At 41.5% G+C, this 17,959-nt stretch overlaps 1 protein-coding gene across 1 annotated transcript; it reads right to left on the bottom strand.

The window, feature by feature from the left end:
- Positions 1 to 7,435: 7,435 nt before the first annotated feature.
- On the bottom strand, positions 7,436 to 17,792 carry gyg2 (glycogenin 2). The gene is made up of 9 exons (XM_031852114.1): positions 17,605 to 17,792; positions 14,622 to 14,760; positions 14,345 to 14,519; positions 13,142 to 13,304; positions 12,735 to 12,861; positions 12,064 to 12,232; positions 11,073 to 11,201; positions 10,088 to 10,210; positions 7,436 to 9,254 (listed from the first exon to the last, which is right to left on the bottom strand). Exons 1-9 carry the CDS (start codon positions 17,609 to 17,611, stop codon positions 9,087 to 9,089), a joined length of 1,200 nt encoding a protein of 399 aa, XP_031707974.1. The 5' UTR covers positions 17,612 to 17,792; the 3' UTR covers positions 7,436 to 9,086.
- Between the last annotated feature and the right edge of the window lie 167 nt (positions 17,793 to 17,959).

Genomic DNA, 17,959 nt, shown 5'->3' with positions numbered 1-17,959 from the left:
TACTTTTTCGTAACAAAATTATTCAAAAGTTGAATGTAGTTTTTGTTCAGCTGTCCTTAGAAAACAGAGCACAGATCTGAGAGAATACTCCATTTAGCATGTTGGATGAAGGAAGTAGGTCACCATTATTCCCGAAGACTAGAAACTTGCAATAATTGCTGCAGTCTCATCTTCCAGAAAGAAGAAACATCTGGAGCCATGAGGAAATCCCCCATTAGTTCAGCAGATTCGGCCTAAAAGAGTCACACTTTGAGAAATTTGCAGGGTGAAAGAACCAAATTACACTTTTTACTGTAACAAAGTAGTTTTACGCCAAAATGTCCTGATAAAATGTGTGAATGGAACAAAAGAAAGAAGATAAATCAGCAGCTGCAGCAGCAGTAAACAAAGCTTCTGGTGTGTCTGTGGCTGCAGGAGGGCAGAGATCCAGAGAGAAGGCTCTCAGGAAAAGACGTGTGTGCAGCCTAATTAATCACTCGTTTATTGCACCATCCAGCAGTATGCTAGATCCAACTCAAACAAACCCAACTAGTGCATACTGGGTCTGGCTTACATGTTAAAATCATAGACTGTAAGAAAGAAGGGGACAATTGGTACTACCGTTTTAAAGCCTTGAATTTGGCATTTTGGCCATCACCCTCTTGTTGTTTTTGGAACCAGAGGTGACCATATTTGGAAGTAAGGGTGAAGTTGGGGAAAAGCAGGGCCTGGCAGGGCCAGGTATTGTCAGCCTAACAAACATTAAGTTACCAACTAAGCACAGCGCATCCATAATTCACATTTACTGTTATATTAATTGAAATTCTAATTTTGGCTGTACAAAATTATACTAAAATTAAATGTAACAAATATTAACATCCGACCTCTTGGAGTTTCTTTTAGTACAACTCAAATAAGTAGGAATAAGTCAGACGTATACCTGCGTATACCCTGCACTACACCACTGCTTGGATGACAAGCTAAACGTTACCTAAAACTAGATAGCCATATCCAAAGTTTACCATTGATTATGTTGCAGGCATCTTGAAACACCACAGCACAAAGTAGGCCTAACCTAAATCTATAGCGAATGTAGGCCTATAGCTACATGTTGCAAAATGACTTCATTACTCTACAGTGAAAGATTCACTCGACATGACTGAGTGTCTGTGCAGTAACTGCAGAACAAGGGGTGAGCTAACAGACCACATTTGTACTCTCTTGATGTCTCTGTTTACTTCATGAGTCACCGTGAATCCTGTCAAACCCTGAATACACAACATAGTTGTACTGTAAGTAAAGATGTACACTCCTGCATACATCTTTGACAGAACTGGCAACCACTTGTGAAGTGAATGCAAGGGAACAGGGGAGGGAGGGTCCAACATCTATTAGCTGAATGTTATCAATGTTGTCAATATTGAAAGTTTTAGTTCAAAGACGAAAACTTCATCAAGACTGGAAAAACAAACTCCCGTCTTCATCATGGTTGACAGCTCGCCGTGGTAGTGACCTGTCAATCACAAGGTAGCCACACCCTTAAGCATATTTCGCTTTATTTGAATTATAATTTACTAAATGAACATCATGCTGTATTGAAGAAGACTTGAAACTAGAGATTGAGACCACAAACTCATGTTTACAATGTTTACTGAGGTAATAAATCAAGTAGTTGGCCATTAGCAAGAATACAAGTTTAAATGACTTTCACATAGTGGGACAGAGAGGCTGAGTAGACTGGTTATATTAGGCTTTGAGAATAGTCCAGCAGAGAAGTATGAACGTTACTTTTACTTTAGTAAATTATTCTAGTGCTCCTTCCATCTCTGGAGATGTATCCGTATCCATTAATCATCACAGTCAGGGGGTTAACCAGTGCTGCATTGTGCTGCTCACTCCCACCCAAACCCTCTTTAGTTTTCTTCTTGCTGATGAAATCAACATTTTCCACACTGAGAACTGATTAGGCTGCAGTGATGCATGTTGTCCTCCAGCTAAACCAGATAGCTCACAGCGCTCCACTGGGATGTCTCTGTGTTATGAAGCTGTCTGTTTGTGACCCAGAACCTGCTTGGATACAGTTTGGAAAAGCTCACATCTTGTGCCCACCTGTTTTCCTTTACGTGTGTCTGTAGTTTGCTCTCATTACTGAAGGAGACAGTCATCACAATTGAGTAATGCCACGCTCACGGATGTTTACGCTGCTCATGCACAGTTAGCTTCCTGTGCTTATCTGCTCTGACTTTAGATGGTCTATTAAGGAAATTGACATCATAGGAAATGGAAAAAGAAGTCCCTATTTAAGGGATTACTACTAATCATGTTGCTGAGATGCAACAAAATGAAGAGAAGCTTCAGTGAGGGAACCTACTATGATCCGTGAATGATTGGTTTTTCACATGGTGACGAATCAAAGACAGTACGAGGGAGCTCCGGCTGTGGAGAATGTGTGTCCTACAGCAACACCATCATACATCTGCACATCAAGGCACTTCATGTCTGAGCAACAGAGACACTGAATTTGAAGAAAAGTTGAAAGGACTGCTCCATCAAAGGGCATTGGCTCCTTTCTTCAGTGTCTGAGAACACGGTGTGGGTTCCTTGGTAAAGAAACAGCACTGAGCTAACACCTTTCTTCCTCGGTGGCTGCTGTGATGTTGACGACATTTTCATCAGTCTCAGATTTAGCGCTTTAAGTATGCATGTGTGATTTATTGCTTGTTTTTGACACGCGTGCTGAGCTGTCTTCATGAATGCTCGTGTTCATGGTAAATCATAGGATCATCAATGTCAGTAAAATAAAAGCTAAATTCAAAAGAGGCGACACAGAATTTTGTGGCCTTGATGGAAATTTGTGGTCGGCTGCATAAATCTGCCAGACTGCTAAAAGTTCAATCAACTAACATTCTAGAAGTGTTTTTCTGAATACAGTGCGGGAATGACGGACTCTGCCACTAACAAGCAAACTAAAGGTAATTACATATGAGTAAATATGAATGTAATTACTTAATGTAAACATAGCCAACACCCAAACCATGCGGCTGTGGCTCAGGAGATGGAGCAGGTCGTCCTCCGTAGATCAGGGTTCGATTCTCCGTCTCCTCCAGTCCGTATGTCGAAGCGTCCCTGAACCCCAAATTGCCTCTGAAGACATCAGTGTGCGAGTGTGTGTGAATGAGCATTGGCTTTAGATCCTGATATGGTATGGCACATAGTATTGCAGCATCTGCCATCAGTGTTTGAATGGATGTGAATGGGTGAATGTTGACATGAGACATACAGCGCTTTGAAGAAGACTAGGAGGCACGTGTCTTCATATCTTACGAAGAGTTACTCTCATTTTTCGTGTGATTTCATACAAAAGCCAGCAACACAGTCTTCACAGGAAGCAACTTTGTTAGGTTTTGGAAAAGATCTACTTAGTTGGTTTAGGCAACACAACTTTTGGAAAAGATCGTTGTTTGAGTAGTGCCGTCCCTGTATTACACAACTTACATGACAAATATATCAACGTCCCTTTCTCGTTTCACGTGGGGAATGAACAGCGGTCTCCTGGGTGGGAGATCCATCTTTGTTGGACCCATCCACTGCAAATCCCATCAAGATAATGTTTATTAGTCCCTTAGAATTCCAACCCCACATAGTTTGTTTCCTGAATGTTAATGTCAACAAACTCTACTGTTTTGTTTCAACAGTTTAACAAATACTTTCCCAAATATTCTCGGAGGTTCCAGCAGCTGTGCATTAACTTTTGGACCTTTGGATCATCTCCCACTCAGGGAATTAGTGTGTAAGTCTACGGCAGATGTGAGCATGTCTGTAGGCTGTTTCATTTATTCTGCTTGGGTAAGAAAGGATTCACAGAAGTGGTTTGTAATTTACAAGTTCTGGACCACAGCAGCAGAAACAACTGTGAAATCCTCTTTTACGAGCTCTCTGAAAAATGTATCTTAGCAAGTCATGAGGTAAGAAATGGACCTTCAATGTTCCAGATGATGCATCTGTCCATTAAATAGAGTGCTTACTGGTCTAATTGTGGGGAACTGGTTTGGTTTGTGGCCCAGTTTCAACCAGCAGCCTGCGACTGCAAGGACCAACTCCACCCAGCTGCTCCTCCCCAGCAGGGGCCTTGAAATGAGCACAGACCAGAAACCCCTCCACAGCTGACTGTCATTACTCTTGCAATCTCCAATTAGCCTGATCGCAGAAATTGTGGTTCATTCGAATTCGAAGCCGCTGATCAAATTAGCTGAGCGACTTTGAGTATGAATCAAAACAGTCATGCGACGGCTCCCACACAAGAAGAGCGGAGGAGGCGGTTCAATGCTGTTAACCCCAAAACATATGGAGGTGTTTAGGATTCTCCGACAGCTCACATTTCGCTCTCGTCCGCACTGTATGTGGAGGCAGACACAGCATGGCTTTAATAACAGCTGGTGCTGAGTCGCATGGGCGTCTAGCCTACACCTGCGCACACACACACACACACACACATTCTCTCCTTTCGTTTCCTCTATCCTCTCTCACACACACAGACTCATTCACAATCATCACTGAATCACAAGCACTCCATCAAGCAGAAAGCTGTGTACTCATCAAGCAACTGAGGAGTTCCAGATGGGGACATTATCAGGACTATTTGTTCATCTAAACCCAATAAAAGAGGTGGGAGAGGCGGAAACACTTGGGTTGAAAATGAAGAATAAACAGGGGAAGGGGGAGAGATGCGGAACAGAACCCAGGTGCTTCAGTAATCTAGACCAAACAGTGCTCGGAGCTCCTGCTCATATCACCAAGCATGGCTTTCACTTTCATCCTCCTTGAGATTTGCGTTAATGTGCCCCACAAAGGTAGCATTTATTAGAAGCACATATGGGTGTCAGTCCCACACTGTCAAAGCAAATAGACTGGGTCAGTGTGGTGAAATTCTTTGTGGGGTCAGTGTGGTGTCAGTGCTGGTTACGTAAGTGAGGCTGGAGGCTCTCACTGAGTTATGTATCAAACAAACAGCAGATTATTTTCTTTGCTGTGAAGTTGAAATATCTCAACAACTATTGTACATTTTGAAGAGACATTCCTGGTCCCCAGAGGAAGAAGCCTACTGACTGTGTGTCAGACATTCATGTTCCCCTCAGGGTGAAATGCAATAACTTTTCATCTAGCGCCATCATCAGGTCAACAACACACAAAAAAAGTCAGAAAAAAGATCATGGTTTGTGTATAAACAACGTAACAACTCCGGACATGAACACTGGTCTCCTAGGTGTCCCTCTTGTGTTTGTCACACTCATCCACCACTCCCTCCAATTCCCACTCCCATTCAACTGGGCTGACAAAACTAATGTCACTCCCTTCAGCCTCAGCTGTACTTCGGGTTCAGTGCTAAGCATAAGCATCCTAACTCGCTAAAATGACATGATTGCAGAAATTGTGCCTAATCCTAATCTGCCAACATCAGCATGTTAGCAATGTCAGACAAAGAACCACTGAGCCCAAGTCAAATAAAAAGAGTTGCTCTGCAATGGAAGACAGCAGGCCAGCAGGCCTAGCAAACATGCTTCTTTTCACATGGAGGCAAAGGCTCATGGCTTTACAATATCATTTTCCATTGCTCGTTGACTCCTGGTGCATGTTACTGCTCGTCGACCCTTGGTAATTCTTAGAACTGTACATCATACGAGTTGCAGGGCGAACGAGCATGAGAGCAGAGGGTTGCAAATCAAACGTACCCTCTGGCAGGCTAATGAAGGATGAGCCACTGAAGGGTCGGTGTAGTTGAGTTTTCTAAGTAGTGGAAGATTCTCCCTCAGGGACAAACAGCTGAGGGAGAGTCAAAAGGGCTTTGTTAAAGGGCCACTCCACCAAGTTTAGACATTAATATTAGTGTAAGGGTCATGAGGAATATGTACACTGCAGTTCAAAAGCTGTAAATCTCTGTTCACAAAGGTCTGAACGGACTAAATGGTCCTTTAAGTTTTAAGCTGATAGAAAGTCTCTTTACTAATAGATGCTATTGCGTTGTTGTTTTTGTTTGTTCTGTACAATGTTTCAACCAGAAGAACATCAATATAACAGCTGATTAGTAACTATACACAGCACATGTGTGTTTCTGTGAATACAGTCGTACACTATCTTCTGTGACTCTGAAGGGGAAGAAAAAATAACTCAGATGATGTCATCGTGATGTCATGAGGGCCATCTGATCTTGAGCTTGGAGGCTACAGATATATGACAGAAGGTCTGCGTTATAAACCTGCGATGTAAAGTTTGACAGAAGAGGATGTTTACCAGGAACGACAGCCAAACAAAGCTGGTGAGTTGAATCATGGGAAATGTTTGGAGCTGAACTTTTATTAAAAGTCAAGACAAGTTTAATAATATAATATAAGTCAAGTTTAACCATTAACAGACTGCAGCAGGCTTTAAACGGTATTACTGTCATTATAATTTTGCCTTTTATTATCTTGGACTGCCACATCGGTTATTAATCTATACCAGTGTTAACACACTTTGTCAATCTCCTCTTGTAATTGCCAGCAGGAGGCTGACATGAATGACTTCTCCCAGCTGACAGGTCATATTTATGCTAAGTCTCAAAGCACAAATTCAGGAGGAGACTCCAGTCTGCCAGCTAATCATTACAGGAGCTGATTTCACAGATTTATACACATTCTCCTGAGAAGAGAGCTACACAGTCGACTCAGCTGTTGTCTGTTTGATAAAACCTGCAGATTGTTGGAGCTTCACAATGACGACACTGCTGTTCTTCTGCTGTTAGTTTAAGGTGCTAGATATGAGATGGGGAGCATTTCTATTGCCTCTTAAAGGCTCTCAACATGGCAGCTAACTGTGCCAACACACAGATAATCGCTGTGTGCTGCTATATTAATGTTCTGATTCCTGTTTGTTGCACCTTTAACCTGCTTTAAAAGCTTCTCTAACAGCGTTATTTGAAGAAGCGTCAGCAGGGACGGATGCTCCTTCTGATTCCTTTTGCCTTTTCAGAGCTTAATGAATGAGGCGGTCAAGAGAAACCGGCAACCTATCCCCAGATCGGTGCTCGCACTTTAATCTCGGTGAATCGGAGTCAAGCGGGAGCCACTCATCCGAGAGCAGCGATGTGCCAGGTTGCCTTTCAAAGCAATCATCATAAGGCCTTTTCACCGACAGCGCAGCCCCGGCCCGAGCTCACCTCCTGCCATTTGCTTTGTATTCAGCACACTATCTTCCTTCAGTGTGCCGCGGCATTATGAGAGGGATGCCGATGAAAATGACATGCACCATGTGCCCAGCGGATAAGGATCACACAGCACACTGTCGACTGCAGTCAGACATCTATTAATCTGTGTTCCTGCGTCTCTGATGTGCTGCCATGATGGAGAGTTGTGCTAGAAGAGCCACAGTGCCCCCTGGTGGAAGAGAATGAATGCAGTCTCAAGCAGAAACCTGTGTTCATGTGTGTGTTTATTGGTTTCTCTTCACCGATGTGAACTCAAACGGCTTGAGGAAATATTTAGTTACACAAAAATCAAAAATATCTCATGCTTTATTGCAAACAAGGATATATTTTTACAGAGTGGAACATTCACAATTTGGAGATGTTGAATCATTGTTTTGCTTTTGTAATGAAAAGAATAATGCTTTAATTTATGAGTCCCATAATCTTCTCGTGATTAGCTGGAAACAACTTTAGTATTAATTATATGGAAAATGGGTTTGATGGAAAGATATTCAGATTTTTTTTTTTTAGTTGTGCTAAGTTTATAAGCACATTTTCTGAAGAAGTTCGAAGAAGAACTGTTGAATTTAATGATTGGAAGCAAACCAAATGAGCACTGTCTCCACTTTCCCCATTATTACCAAATGACATACTTTGTGACCTGGGACCTGTGAAATAAAGCGTTACAGAACGTTTCAACATCTTCCTCTTTCATGTGAATGTCAAAATGAAATATACATCACTCATCGGACCACAGATAGTACACAGCTTGAATATGAAGTAGTAGGAAGAAAAAGAAGCAATGTAACAGAGTTTGATGTCCAGTGCTTGAGACAGTCCGATGTGGAAGAGTTACAGAGATATCATGTTGGTGTTAATGCATCACACATTGTTATGCAACTTGGTTGTGTTCAGTCGAGTTTCTATGTGCAATTATGTGAAAGCTTCTCTGCAGAAATGATTCTCTGTTTGATTGATCGTTCGTACAGAGGAGTAGGATGACCATGCATAAGGGGAACAAAATGAAAGGACGATTTGTTTTATTTGCATTTTAAGAATACAGTCGAAATGTTGAGAAATTTAGTCTAGTGGTTTGATTCATTCTCATTCTCAACATTTTGTCCTTGTTCTCGAAATGGTATTTCAACTTTATTCTTAACATTTTGACTTCCTTCTCAAGATCTTTACTTTATTTGAAACGCTCCTCTCATTCTGCCCTTCTGCCCGGCCCCGATACTCTTCCGTTGCTGTAGGTTTATGCAGATACAGATAATCTAAATCCTGACATTGCATCAGTGACCACCAGTTTGCTTTAATTTATCAGAGTGTAAACAACAAAAGTAGATGGTAAGAAATCCTGACATGGAGCCAAAGACATGACAAGCATTTACCTGGAGTACTTTAAATATGTTAGTTTTCATACTGTGCAGTTAAAATATCCTCTTCCTCTGTACCATAGAGCTCTAATTATTAACAACACATCAATGAGCCACACTGTCATCCCAAAAAAATGTTCAGCTGCATGGTTTTGTTTAAAGCTCAATAGTGGTTTCTACTATTGAGATTTATTCGTGTATTTATTAGGACCATTCAGATGGTGCATTATTTTTTGCAATAATGGATTTTTAGAACCTGACATTGAGGCCCGATCATCTTACGAATTATTTAATTGTATGTATAGTTAGGGTTTGTAGAACTGAAGATGGCTGGCATAGCTGTCCTATAGGGAGTAGAATTTGTTTGGGTTTGTCCGTAAAACTCATATAAATCAGTCTGTGAAATCAGTCTGGCTATCACCACTGGGTTCAGACTGACGTCTACCCCAGAGGAAATGAAAAATGAACTAGAGGACACAGCTGTGTTTGGGTGACGGAGTTGTTCCTGTGTGTTAATCCAGAAAGCGGTCCAGCATCTTCTGGATGTTTTGGAAGGAGTCTCTGCCCAGGTAGTCGGCCTGCCCAGCCTCCCACAACTGTCGATGCTCCAGCCGCTCCGCCTCTGTCTCTTTGTCTGTCTCTGTCTCTTTGTCTGTCTCTGTCTCCATCTCTGCAGCCCTCTGCCATGATCAAGTAGCAGAATAACAAATCAGTCTTCAAAGGCAGTTCATCACAAGAAACAGCAGACTCTCTATTCAGGCTGACTTTTAGCTTCTAGTTTCATCTTCGTGTACAAACAGAATGCGGTTGAGCATATCACATCAGAATGGGTAGAGTGACGTTGTTCTTTCATGCTCATCTTATGAACACTTTCAACTAACCTGTGTCTTAAATTATATTCCATATCATCTCTCAACAGACACTTTCTAATGAATTCATCTTTTATTCATGTAAATAATTTTTTAATGTGTAGGAATTAACAAGGGCAGCTTTTGGATTATATTATAAATAACTACATTTATAACTGCAGACTTGATTGATTGATGGAAAAGGACATTTTAAATATCAATAGTGAGCGCTTGTAATTAAGGAGACATTACGATATTAAAAGTAAAGGATCTTTAAATCACGCAAGAGCTGTACCAACCTCATTCCCATATTGGTCAAAATTTATATTTTAATTTTTTATACTATATTGATCCCTTTAAGGGGGAAATTTGTCTCTGCATTTGACCCATCCCTGTATATAGGGAGCAGTGGCTGCCAATGACAGGCGCCCGGGGAGCCTGGGGTTCAGTGTATTGCTCAGGTACACTACGACACGTAACACGTCCCAGTCGAGGATCGAACCATTGACCGGACCGGACCATTGACCATTGTCCGGTTCCCAGACAACCCTCTTAACCCAGTGAGCCACGGTCACCCCAATTGGTCAAAATATAAGATATTATATTTTGACCAATATGGGAATGAGGTTGGTACAGTATAAGTGAGAACACAAAGGTTTACATACAGTGTTTGAGGCGCTAGCACTGCTCTCCGACCCATGTGTCCCAAATCCTGGGTCCTGGATCTCCGTCGTCTCACATGTTCTTGACTCTTCCTCCTCCAGCGGTGTGTTATCTGTGTGGGAACACTACAGACACCATAGTCATGTCACCCATCAATGCACTGCAGTGTATGCTGTACACTACTATAAGAGCAGCTCAAAGAGTGAAATTATACAGGAGTGAGGTTCAAACAGTCGCTGCGGAGCGCTCAATAACACTGTTGATGTATGTTCACGGCTGTTGTCCCACTGGAGGCCGTGTGTCTGTTCAGGCTAATCTTACAAGCTTGTTTAAGCACAATGCATCAAGTTGAAAGGAATTAAACAAATGACAGAAATGCAATGAGAAGCTCAGAGGCCTGTGGCAGATAATAAGCTGTGTCCCTGTGTTGTGTTTTTCTGCTGGAGTCAAATGCAGTCAAGCAGAAATGCTCATGCATTAACAGGAACTAACAAGAGGCACTTGAACTGCCTAATAAGCCTCCATAATAATCCACATGACATATTATAAACACAAGCGGCTATGCTAATAAGGTCATCCATTTGACTAATTAAGGGATTGATCAGCATTTTTAATGACTACTCATTTGGCTTCACAGAACATGTGTGACTTTTAATGAACTCTGTGTCTAAAGTAGTTTTAAGGATTTCTTTTTTTCTTTCGATGGAGCTAGCAGTTTCCCCCTGCTTCCAGTCTTTGTGCTGAGCTAGGCTAACATGTCCAGACCCATCTCTCTTCTGGATTCACAAGCATGAGACTGATATCATTATTGTCAGTCTGATGGCATACATTGTGAGTGTGTATGTCCTAACCGTTATAATGTTAAATATTCTCAGATTATATAATTGGCTATACAACCACACACACTCACATTTAAAGATACCATAGCCATAACAACATCATATCGAACAGTGACACTAAATAAGGTATGTTGGTGTCTCAGCTTACTGTCTCTGGTTCAGATGGTGAATGAAGACTCCCAGAAGGGGGTGGGAGATGTACAGGCAGTGAGTTTGAACTGTTCAAGTTTTCTCTAAATGGCATCTTGGCTTCTTGTTCTTGTTCTTGTTCTTGGATCTGCAAAATAAGGGAGGATGTTGAGTGTTGGAACGACAACCAATCCGAGGGCTGGGCAGCCGTGTGTCGCGTTTGGCTGCCGGGCTGCATGTTTATGTTGCAGCCAAGCTCTGCAGCAGCTTCTGTGACTGATTAACAAACCTTCAGCTAAAGAGGGGGAAGTCATCAGTGAAATGTTCTGCTCGAGTGTTTGGAGTGAAAACCTGCAGAGCATCCGCCAGACATGGCACATGGCTGACTTCCTCCACAACAACATCGAGTGACACTGCTGAACGCTATAATCAGAGCCATTACATATGACTCAACAGTTACAGTTCAACAGTCACATATGAATGTTATTGGTGACACTTTATTTTACGGGCCCCATACCATATTTGTCATCAATCTACTGTTTATTTCTGAAGGTTCCTGGAAATGACTATGTGGTATTATACCTACAGGGAGGATGGAGATTTGATACACTTCAAATGCATTAATGCTGTTTTATTTTTAGTGAACCCTGGGAACAATTTAGTCAGAATAAACATATAAAATAAATCTACATGCAAAGGTTTTCAATAATAAATTAATTATGAATGAATATCGACTAACACGTTGCTGAGCTCATACAACTAGGGTTACAATATCGTGAATTGCATTAGATCACAGTGTGGAATATCCAGATCAAGTTCATAAGCTAGTCATTATTAATGATGTTGTAGCTCTATGTAACTTGTGCATCATCAAGTAAGCAAAGTGCAGAAACTGAGACCTTTCATTTTCTTCATAAACTTTCATTCTGACAGTGTGGAACCGACTCCATTCATTGACGTGGCCTACTTTAAGATAAAATAAAGATGTCACATCACAAAGACGTCCATACCTCTTGTTGTTTCCCTGCTTCGGATGATGGTGTGGAACTGAGGTATTCCTTCCACCACAGAGACACAAACTGCTCCATGGTGTGTGAGCAGCTCTCATCCCTCTGGCTGCTGGAGCTCCAGGGTTTCACTGCTCCTAAGAAATGGACGATCTTTGCCTTGTGGCCAAACCTGCAGGAACAAAGCTGTAACTCCAGCATGTGCTACAGTTTATCAATCTGAACAGTTGAGTGGGTAGAGGATGGCACTAACACAAGTCAGGCACAAAGTGCTGTGTCTGCACACCTTTCTATAGGACAAGGTCTGTGCATATTATGGAGCCAAAATCAAAGTTTAGATTATTTCTGTGGTTGTCACAAATTTGGGAAATCATCCTTTGTGTAAGAATATTAAAGCTGTTTGCACAAATGTTACAGAAAGATGTGCATTTTGTGTATAGATAGGCCATGGACGTTTTGAAATTAGCAGTTGCTTTGCACAGTGTAAATATAACTGTCGCAAGTATTCCCAAAATTAGACATATGTTGTAATAAGCCAAAATATACGTATATTTGAATGCAAACATACAAATTTGTGTCAGCCTGAAAAAAATGAGGTTTTCACAAATAGAAAAGTGCGTAAACAGAGTCGAGATGTATTGTGAGGACAGTAGGACACAGCGACACACACTCACTGTTGGAAAGCAGGGAGGTAGCTGTAGAAAGAGCTGCCACTGAGGTTGTAGACAAACGGCAGGTGTTTGCTGATGTCTTCAGCTGCCCAGCTGCTGAAGAATGAGTTCAACAGGCCCTGGTCCCCTCCTGACAGCAACGGAAATGTATTAATAACTGCAATGTGTACAAGTAAATAGTGATATGAATTGAATGTGGGTCTCCTCCTGGGTAGATGTCTCCTCTAAACAAGTCCTGAATGCACAGCTTTTTCTCCCCCTTCTGAAACTCCTAAAAACTGAATCTTAGTTCGAACAAACCCATTCTCTTGCATCACCTTTCAATGTTGTATGAATGCATTCAGTTGAGTTGTCAGTATTCAGAGCACACTGCGTTCTCTGCCTGTTAGTGTGAACCCAGACATCATTACCATCAAAGCTGCCGTGCTGCAGCGCGTGGTCCAGGAGCCTGCTGTGGGTGTGGAGGGACGGTCTGAAGACAAACACGCCAGAGTTGAAGCAGTCGGGCCAGCCGGGATCAGGAGCCGCCGACAGCTCGTCTCTCTCGAACAGCTCGTCCACGTTACACAGAACCTGAGAGGGAACGGGTCGATCAGAGAGCAGGAGCGGTGGATGTGTGGGTGTGACCATATACTGTACATGTGTGTGACATAGCTATTGTAGGTACGTCTGCCAACAGACAATGTTCCAGCATTGTTATTAGACTTTTGTTGTTTTAATGGTGAGTATGGTGTTTGGACTGGTAGCTATAGAGGTGAGAGGTCACCATTTGATCAAGGCACCATGCCTCTTACTGCAAGGAGTGCCTACTATGTGGCAGCCCTAGTAACTAGTTGACTGCTTGTAGTTCAATGCCATTATAATATTCATAGAATATTAGTAAAATATTTGAAGGAAAGGAGAATTGTGTAGGTGGGGGAATTTTATGAGTAAAATAATCTGAAGTTCATTACTCAGAATTATTTCCTAATTTGTTAAACAATAACATGAAAACATCGTTATTTAACATACAGGCTATAGTAGTGACATTTGGTTGATCCAGACGAGCCATAATGCAATATGTGTGCACAAGGAGATGCATGTGCGTCAGTGCAGGTATAACCTTGAGACTGCTCATGCTAACATGACAATATGTTTACACTGAGCAGACATAGACAGGGACACGCTCCAATATGTCCGCCGACATGCATGCTGGTATTGAGCTCAAGAACAACATGGGGACATTGGACAACAGTTCACAACATGACCCGTAAAAGAGACTAACACAGTATGTGGACTGATAGATAGTGATGTAAAGGAAGGTCAATAAGACAGCATGTTCACATGCTGCAGTGATTTGTGCAATATGTGCTTTGAAATAATATGCATTTATTTACACAGAGCCCTATGTGTTTGTTTCTATGAATTATTCCTCTGAAGAGTGATCAAAGCTGAGGTTTCAAATGTGTAAAACAGGATGAAAAAGAAAAGAAAGTTGCACATAGACTGGACTCCTTCGCACCGATCACAAAAACCTATACAGTCAGAATAATCTGGAACACACTCATAGAAATGTTCCACATATAGCGGGATAGCGCAGTCAACATATGTAACTGTATGTTCGGTGGACTCACAAGTGTGTCAGCATCCAGGAAGACACATTTGCTGTACTGGGTCAGAGTCCAGCAGTGGATCTTGGTGAAGGTGATGCCAAGATCAGGACGTCCCAGCCAGGACAGGTGGAGACGGTCATCACTGTCCATCACATCCACCGTGATGACCTCATCAAATACGTCCTTAAGGGCAAGTCTGACATACAAAGATTTAGATGGTTAGGGGCTAATGGTTAGCACTTCACTTCACTTTAAACTGCGTCAGAATTATAGGCTTTGACAAACTTTTATCGCCCACCTTGACTGTTCTGAAATGTTTGGTGTGACCATGACGACGGTGCTGCGAGTTGTCCCGTGGCGTTGTAAACTTCTGGCCACCACTATAGCTCCCTTGCAGTATGAGTCTGTGGTGGCCAGGGTGACGAAGGCCTCGCCTGCTACAGAATGGTCATATGACAGGATTAGATGTACTGCGCTGATATCATTGTTGACCTCACCTGGGATTAAGTGGAATGTGTTTTTGTCTTTGTAATGTAACCTCTGATCTGGATTATGGAGTCTGAATATTAAGTTCTGTACTGGCTAGTTTCAAACTGGTGCACCATTAAACCGTAAGAAATGTCTTCAGCTTTAGGGGTGTCTAAATCACTCGCTAAGAAACGTCTATGACACACTATCAACTTTGTAAACAGGAAGTAATTGTGGCATCAAAAGTAAGAATAAGTTCCCAAAATGACGGTTTTACAAAAGATACATCTTACAAATGGAGTCAAATGTTATCGGCATAATTAACTAGTTAGAAAACAGTACAAATGCACAACAATGCTATCAAATCAAGGAACCTGTCCTTGTGGGTTATGGTTATGATTAGCGCTGTTCTACCTAAGCCTTTAATCACTGATTTAACACACCACCCTGCATGTTCATGAAACACACCCAACTGTTTGACTGTGGTGTCTCACACAACATCCACAAATACAGGGAGCATGTGACTCGTAAAATGTCACATCATTTGTATCTCGTAAAGCACAATGCAGAGTGATTTATATCTGTGAATCTGTTTCTGTAGCTGTGCCTCTAATTTACAACGTCATATTTTTAGTGAAACATCTGCATGGCCTACTGTTGAACCGTCACCTGAAGGCAGCATGTATCTGATCCATCTGCAGTCTCTGATCAGAGTGATGACTGGTGACATTTTGACCAACCAGCATCAGACTGTGAACAACAGAACCCTCAACACATTGATTCAGTATTCTGCATATAGTTCCAACAGTTCAACATTTCACACTGCTCCACAAAGAACTGTGCATCATTTCAAACGTCTCTCTCCACTTATAACTTCTTCAGGACCGATCTGTCTGATCCCACCCTGTGCACCGAGAGATCTTAGTTACAAAAGCATCAAAAGTGAATTTGGCCCGCTCTCGACTGATCTGTCAGCATCACTGGGTTCACAGGTTCAGAACCTGTGGTGTCCTCTTGACCGCACATAGCAGCAACTAACTGTCCACTTGTGGAGGTTAAGAGATAAAATACAAACTGAGTACTGACAGCTCAGCTGAGGACAGACAGGATGGACGTCTGAAAAATGATGCATCCTTAATAACATGAATCAAACACCACAAAGGCAGTGGTAAAGTACTTGTCTGTGTTTCATAATTTACTGTAATATTAATTCCACAGTTTCTGATTTGTCAGCTGTTATAAAATAATGTTGATTTTCAGTTATGGAAGTCGTCAGTTTTACATTAGTTCTTCTTTGAGGTATCCATAAATGTTACATCATCACCACCTACTGGAGAGCGCTCAAAGACACAACGGTGATAAAAGAGACAAATATGTTTCCATTTTAAAATGCTAAGTTGACGATTCACAAATGAATATAAGGATTGTGAATGTTATAAAGTGATGGAAATGGGGATGTTTTTAATAAAAATCAAAATACTGTATTTGTGCAACTTCTGTGTTTCTTTACAAATGTTGAAATGCGAGATGTAAATAAAAAGGCATAGATACAGAAACAGATTCAGAGATCTTTATGTCAGTTTAACCTGGAGCAGACTGAGGAGCACTTTGTCATGAACAAGAACTATTGTACCGTGTTCTCTTTCTTCAGACAGGTGACTCTCCAGATTAGAACACACACAACCACTACTTCATTTATTTAAAGTAACAGTACTTATACTGACTGTTGTTGCGAGCTCTTTTAAATGAGGGTTGCTTAGTAGTTACTACAGTGTAGTGATTAATGTTGTTGTTGGAATGTTGGAACACAGATACAGCATTGATCTGACTTAATTCTGATGCATTCAAAACCATTTTTATTAGATGGTGATTCAGTTTGAACTGCTTATCTGGCATGTTTACTCCCATCCCATAAGAAAACATTCAAAACATGAAGGTGTCAACATGACACCAAGTGTTTGTTCTACATGTTCTACAATTCTGCTTCTAAAAATGACTTAAGCTCCCAGTGCAGCTCTATATATAACTTTGAATGTGTTGTAACTCTGTTATGTTGTTCATTCTGTACACATGACCTGTATCACGCTTCTGTCCATCCTGATAGAGGGATCCCTCCCTAAGGTCTCTTCCTCTTTTCTCCCTGTCAAAGCTTTTTTGGGGGGGGAGTTCCTCCTGTTCTGATGTGAGGGACAGAGGATGTCGCATGTGTACAGATTGTAAAGCCCTCTGAGGCACATTTGTGCTATACAAAAATAAATTTAATTTAATTGAACTTCCATAGAAAAGGCCACTGATGGTCATTGTCATTGAAGCTTTTACTTCTATAATAGGTTTTACCATCAGTGTAAAACCAGTTTCAGGTCGAATAATGACGTGTTTAGTTGTGAAAGGAGTGTCAGAGTTTCATTTTCCTGGCCGGTAGTCAGATGCAGAGTCTTGTAACCTTTTGTCTGCAGCCATCTCTGGGCGGTGTGTAGTTTCAAATTCCAATTGGCACACTGAGCATGATCACAAGGTCTATTCTGATTTCAAGTCAAACTGGGTCACTACAGTGTGCTTGATATAATTTAATAACTCGGAGAAAAGGACCGGAGAGAATTACAGTCTGTTCTCGATGATCAAAGCTGAAAATTGTCGTGTAATTTTGGGAGGTTTGTCTTTTATTTCTTTAAATTGAATTAACCTGTGTACAGATGGTCAACTAGCGGACTGAATCACCTTTATTACCAAATTAAACTCAACAAATGAGAAGAACAATTCGATCTTTTTTGTTTTTTTAGTCTACATCATTAATATTAAATGATGTCACCTACCTGACATTTTTGAAATGTTCTGCAAATCCAACAACTTTATCCACAAAGGAGATCAGGAATTGTCTTCACATGTATGCAGAAGGCCTCTCATACAGGCTGCTAGGATGCCAGTCACATCTTTGCACCGGCTGCTACTGGAACCTTAAATACTGAGAAGAGGAATTAGTATCTGATGCGCCGTACAGGGATATCACATTCCATTCTGTCATCAGAGTAAAGAGTGGAGCAGAGGCCCGGCCATGTGTGTGTTTGTGTGTGTGTGTGTCCATCTGTTTGTTCAACTGGTCATTCAACTAGTAGATAGTGAGCTTTGCCAAGTGTTGAGCAATGGTCTCGACCTCTACAGTCCTGTCCA

Source organism: Anarrhichthys ocellatus, unplaced genomic scaffold, assembly GCF_004355925.1.
Source record: "Anarrhichthys ocellatus isolate YVR2014 unplaced genomic scaffold, GSC_Weel_1.0 scaffold12, whole genome shotgun sequence".
NCBI lineage: Eukaryota > Metazoa > Chordata > Actinopteri > Perciformes > Anarhichadidae > Anarrhichthys > Anarrhichthys ocellatus.
Note: the sequence above shows the minus strand (reverse complement) of the source record. Positions and strands in the feature narration are given on the sequence as shown.